The sequence below is a fragment of the Haliaeetus leucocephalus genome, unplaced genomic scaffold, assembly GCF_000737465.1.
Source record: "Haliaeetus leucocephalus isolate CR32 unplaced genomic scaffold, Haliaeetus_leucocephalus-4.0 Scaffold566, whole genome shotgun sequence".
NCBI lineage: Eukaryota > Metazoa > Chordata > Aves > Accipitriformes > Accipitridae > Haliaeetus > Haliaeetus leucocephalus.
In genome coordinates, this window is record NW_010973002.1 from 2,564,378 (window position 1) to 2,570,189 (window position 5,812).

Sequence of the window (5,812 nt, forward strand, 5' to 3'; positions counted from 1 at the left end):
AGGTGAGCGGGGGAGACAGCGAGAGATGAGGGGCAAGGTCGGTTTTCAGGGCGCGCAGGAGCCGCAGCGCTAACGGGAGAGCCCGCCTTCGCTCGGGGAGCGGCGGGGCCTGTCCCCCCACACCGGGCGGGACGACCAGCCCGCTCGCTCCCGCGGCGGCGCGCCCCCGAGAGCCGCCGCCCGGAGGCGGGGCGCACACACACCCCCTCACCCCCCCGCCGGTTTCTCGGCGGCGGAGCGCGCGCGCGGGGAGGGGGCTGCGCATGCGCGGCGGGCCCCCGCGAAGCTTGTCGCAGCCGCGCTCGCTGTCCCGCCGGCGGTGCTTCCTTTGTGACAGGCGGGCCGAGGCCGGCTCCGCCCCCCGCGCGGTGTCGGGCGCAGACGGAGCGGAGGCGCCATTTTGCGCTGCTGCGGGAGACGGTTTGGGAGGCTCTGGCGGGAGGGAGGTGGCGGCGGTACCGGTGCCGATAGCGGTAATAATAACGGCAACAATAATAGCAGTACCGGTCGTGGGCACAGTTGCTGCTCGGGACTAGCGTCCCCGTTCGCCCAGCCCCGTGGCCAGGACTCTGCCGACATGAGCGACGTGGAGGAGAACAACTTCGAGGGGAGGGTGAGTGGCCGTCCCTACCCGGGCCGTGCTGAGAGGGGCGACCTGACCCGGGGAGGGTGGGTGGGGGCGCTCGTCTTCCTCCGGCCCGGTAGGGGTGGGGGCAACGCAGCTTGTCTCTAAAATGGCTTCTTCAGGCGCCCGAGTCTTGACTGGGCCGTGGGCAGCGCGCGTCCCTCTCCTCTCCCCGTCTCCCTCTTTTCTATTTTTTTTTCCTTCTTTTTTCTGCCCACCTGGCGCTGAGGAGCTGGCCCAGTGCGGAGCTGAGCTGCGCTGCCTTAACCCTCACACGCTTCCTCCTCCCATCACGTCTCTCCGTTCCCATCCCCCTCCGTCGGGATGCGGGCCCTGAGCTCTGGTGCTGCGGGTTCGCCTCCACCCTGCTAGCGCAGGTTTTTTCTTTATAAGAACAGGGCTTAGAGCGCTGCTGTAGCCCGGTGTTTCTCCCTGCTTCTCTCTTTATTTTCTTTCCTTCCCGTGATCTCGAGCCGCCCTGTTGTCCCGGCACTCTGTTGTCTGCCGGGCCTAGGCGTCGGGGTCGTTGCCTTTCCCCGTCCCCACTCTGCCTGCGGGCAGTGCCGGTCTCCCGGTCGTGGCTGGGAGAGCGCGGTCCCGCGCGGCGTAGCCGAGGCCTCCGCCCGCGTAAAAGAGGAGGGTCTGGGTCCTTTTGTGAGAGGTGCGCTGCCTCTTCCTGGCTGCTGGCCCGCGAACAGGATCTTCTTCGGGCCAGGTTTCCTGAAGCCATCGGGGAGGTATGGCCTTCGTTCTTAAACCGTTGAAACTCATTGATCACGTAGCTGAAGACTTTCTCTCAACAAGCTGCTGTGGCTTTGTAACCTTGTTAGGCCTGTTTCTTCTCTCCCCTCCGATTGCTGCGGTTTTTCATGCACACGTATGACCGGTCCCTTCCATCTTCAGTGGGTTTTTTTCTTAGTGATAATCAGGGCAAGCAGGAGTTAGAAGATGTTTGAAACAGGAATGAAATATGTGCTTTGTCCTCACTCCACTTTTTTTAATTTTGCAGAGATTTTTTTGTTGTTGTTGTTGTTCACTCTTTTAAGAGATTCTTTAGAGGAACACCTGAGCATCCTTTTGGTGACTTTCTCTGATGAATCAGTGACAGCAGCTTTGCAGTTGTATAGGGTTACTGCCTGGGGAAACAAGCAGTGAAATTTTGGAAGAGCAGTGTCACGTTCTAATAATTACTTTTACACTAATATTGGTACCCTTTTGTAGTGTTAGTTAAAAAAAAAAAAGTTCCCTAGGCTAAGAGTGCTGGACCTGGCTGTGCAGTGACTGCTGCTGCTGCTTCCTCAGGTGAAGTGAACAAAATCTGTTCTTGTGTTGAGTGCTCGGACGAAGATGGCTATATAGCTAAGCTCTTTTCAGCTAAATAAACTAATCTCTGAAGGGAAAGCCAACTAAGTCTGAGAAGGTTGAGCAACAAGCATGCTTTGTTGTTAATTTTTTTATTTTTTCACTTCAATTTCCCATTTTACAGTAAGATTTATATTTTAAAAAATTATGTTCTTGTCTGTGTTCCCAGTGCGGTTTATTGTCAGGAAATATTTATGTTAGGTTCATCCACAGAACATTTGTGTTAGTTTCCTTGATGGATCTGTTGTTCATGTTACAAAGCTTATATAGCTGTGTGGTTCCAGTATTTCTGCATGCCGCCTTCTGCCAAATGTAGAAGTAAAATAATGTTTCAAGAGTATGTGAAGTCTGAAAAGTCCTATGTTGCAGTTTCTGTGACTGCTACTTCTTAGCTGGCTTGTTGTTTGGGGGTTTTTTTTTGTGGTGGTGGAAAATTTACCTGTTGGAAAGAGCTGCTGACCATGTCGAGTCTTCATTTGGAAAACTTCTATTCTTTTCTCTCCCTAACACTGGAATTTCTCAATCAATCTGGCATGTGGCAGTGTCTTGTCTAGTGGTATTTTTTTATAACTGAACATAATGGCAGGTACTTGATTCATTTATAATTTGGGGGGGTTGTGCTACTAATGAACATTTGTAAGCAGTTCTTTTTTGCTTCAGTAATACTTTTTTTGTTGGTGGTGCTACTAAAATACTTGAAATAAGAAATTACATTTTGGGCTGTAACATTGTAAATTTTATTTTCACTGAAAGTACTCACAGGCATAAAATTAAGCATGTGTAACTTCAGTGCTTTAGAGTTTAGCCTGTTTTTCCCAACTGGATAGAACTCTATTACGCACTGAATGTCCTGGTGCTTCATTTTGCTATATGCAGGCACATGGAACTGAGAGAGTATGGCATAAGTTTTCAGTGGGAGAAAGAACTGCATAAACTGGAAGAAAGTTTGTAAAGAACCTGCTTTCCTGGAAATTGCCACAAATAAGAATTCTGAGTACCCTTTCAGTTTTCTCCCTGCCCGTGCCCTCCTTCAGTTTAAATTCTAAATAGCGTGATGTGCTTTTAAAAAACTAAATGCCAAAGGAGTAGGGGAGTTTAAGTTTAGTTTAAGTCCTTTTATATTCTATCCATGTAGATGTATATTGTCCCAAAAGCACTTCAGTGAAAGTTCTTGAAAGCAGTGGTGAAGTCTGATACCAAGATGAAGGTGCTTATTGATACCTATGAAGTTTTGTCTTAGAGATTAGTGTTTTCCTGTTTTGCTTCTTAGTTTGTGAAGAAAAAATGTTTATATGTAAATAATAAGTCAGTTAAATTTTTTAATTTTCTCACAATATGAGCAGGAATTTTACCTTCTTTTTTAAAGCTTATTTTTTGCAGCATTAAGATACTGTCCATGTATATGCTTTGCCTCTAATTTATTATTTTAAAATCATAATGTTAATTAATCTGAACAGGAAATTTAGAATAGTAATGGAAATAACTTTCCAATGAGATTGCGTAATTTGCACTATTTAAAATCTTGTATTTCTAAAGTGTTGGGTAAAATAATTGTAGGCACTGTAGTGGTTTTTTTATTATTCTTGAGCTCATTCATTATTGGCTTTTTTTTTAAGCAAATGTTAATCAAATATGCTCAGACTAATTAACATCTGCTCTTGTTTTTGTGTCATTTTGTTTCAACTTAAGCAAGTTCTGTATTAAGAATGTGGCTGCTTGAACAGAAGAAATCCCCCCTCAAGCAAGCATGGTGATTTAATGGAAAGAAATTGACAGAAGAATTAGAAATACAGTGCATGTGCTAGAGCTAAGTTTATGGACATTAAGAAGAAAAAAAGATTTTAAGTTGTGCTTCTTACCCAGTGACTTGACTTTTGGAAAAGTTATAGGATTTTATCACCGTTGAATGTTCTTTGTGAGCAGATTAGACAAATGAGGCTTTTTTATCTTTTATTGCTGTCAGATGACAGGCAACCCTTATTTCCTTTCATATTTGTTGTTATTTCTAATAACACATTGCTCATTTGGTGTGCATTTTGTGATGCAACTTTATTAAAATGTTTCCCAGAGCAGTGAACAAGCTGGAGTCTGAACAAACCTGCACTTCAGAAGCTCCACTTGAACCTTTGATCGATTACTTTTTTGAGCTTCTAATAATGTTTGATTTCTGTAATCTTAAAAGTTTAGTAGTTTTCTACCAATATTAATGTGCTGTTTGTCTAAATAGATAAAACTTTTTATCAGAACAAAGATAGAACTCCATTTTAGAACTTCACATTGGTTGTCTTCCTTCATTCTAATGAGATGCCTCTTCTTGCTCTGTGCAGAATCTCACAGTGATCTCAGTCTAATAAAGCACTTGGAAGAAATATATGACTTTGCATGTGAGCCATCTTCTTGAAGGAAGTATGTGTAGTTCATCTGTATGCAAGCAGCTTTTGGATTAGCTTAACTGTGAATGTGTCTTGTATTTGCTTCATGAAGCTTGTATGCAAAATACTTAATTTCATACGTGTTCTAATGTTAGCTACCTAAATCTGATCAACTTTGAGATAATTTCTTTAGCCAAAAAAAAAAAGAGGGGGAAGTCTGTTTAGCTATTCTGTTCAACCTCTCCTGTAGTGGCAGTCTGCCACCTCTGTGGAAAGGAAGGCACGTTGCTTTCCATACCTTTTGAAATACAGGCATGACGATCTGCTTATGTTCAGGAGTTCTGCATTTGCTTGGAGAGTGTCGTGATCACCCTATGTTTTTTAATGACCAGTGTGGGAAAGAACATTTTTTCTAGAAGTCAGTTTTTTTTCTTTAATCAAGCTTAATAAATTCTAGATTGTTCTGGACCATGTCAGCTGCAAAGACTGGTCTTTTTGAAAACAAATTCTGTTTCCTGTCTTCCATATGTGACAAAGAAGTGACTACAGAACCCTCCCTGAAGAGGCAAATTTTCAAGCCTCAGTGAGAAGATTAACTTGTAATTTCAAAAAGTTTATTGCTGAAGCTTCCTCTTCCCTTTTTTCTTCTTTTTTTTTTCTTTTAATCAGAGCAGTATCACTGAGAAATACATAGTTTGCTGATAATTCCTGGCTTTTAAAATACATGTCTTCAAGATTGCGCAACTTATGAGTTGCTTTTTATATGTAAGCTTATGTATACTATTGAAGTATTTATAGAAGAACAGCTAATTAAGGAATCCATTTTATTTTTAGTATAGAGTGACAGAACATAGCATGAAGCAAAAATAATTTAACTGCTCTTGTGAGTTTCAGGGAAAGTTGGCAAATTTCTGTCAAACTGGTTAAAATGCAATCTTGTCCTTTCTCATAAATGAGATGTCACTAAATTGACAGTTTTAACTAGTGAACATAGGGTGCTGCTAAATTTCTGTTTCTTTTTTGACTGCTTATATTTTTCTTTCACCTTTATAAAGTTGGACTTCATTTATTTTTTTAGTTTGGGAAAGAGTTTTTAGTAGGATTTTTGTAAAGTCTGAACTATCATTTTGCTGGCTTAATGGTATTGCTAGACTAGTTGTCCTGTCCTTTTTTCACCCCATGTGTATTTCTTCTTAACAAGGTCAAATGAATTTCAACTGAAAATTCTGTGTGATTTAACGATTTTTTTTCTTCCCATTTCACTTCCCATGTTTTGCTGCAGAAAGCCTACCAAGCTTATTCAGTTCTTTTTTAGTGTCTCACTTTAAATTTTGATAGCCTTTCTGTCATACTCTGAAACAATAAGGTATGAGGTGAGGTAAGGCATGACAGAAGTTCAGGACAGAAGAGTGGTGTAAAAGAAAGAACAATTTCTCCCACCCGCTGCCCCCCC

At 43.0% G+C, this 5,812-nt stretch overlaps 1 protein-coding gene across 3 annotated transcripts in view; it reads left to right on the forward strand.

Annotated features, from left to right (window-relative positions):
- The first annotated feature begins 366 nt into the window (after positions 1-366).
- The window catches only part of TRA2A (transformer 2 alpha homolog (Drosophila)), a 27,261-nt gene continuing 21,815 nt past the window's right edge, over positions 367-5,812 (forward strand). For 2 of the 3 annotated variants that reach the window (XM_010577600.1, XM_010577601.1), the window contains exon 1: positions 367-613. In XM_010577600.1, the coding sequence (XP_010575902.1) occupies positions 578-613 (36 nt within the window). In that variant the 5' untranslated portion in view covers positions 367-577. The remainder of the gene's footprint in view (positions 614-5,812) is intronic. The other variant, XM_010577602.1, reaches the window with a different exon arrangement.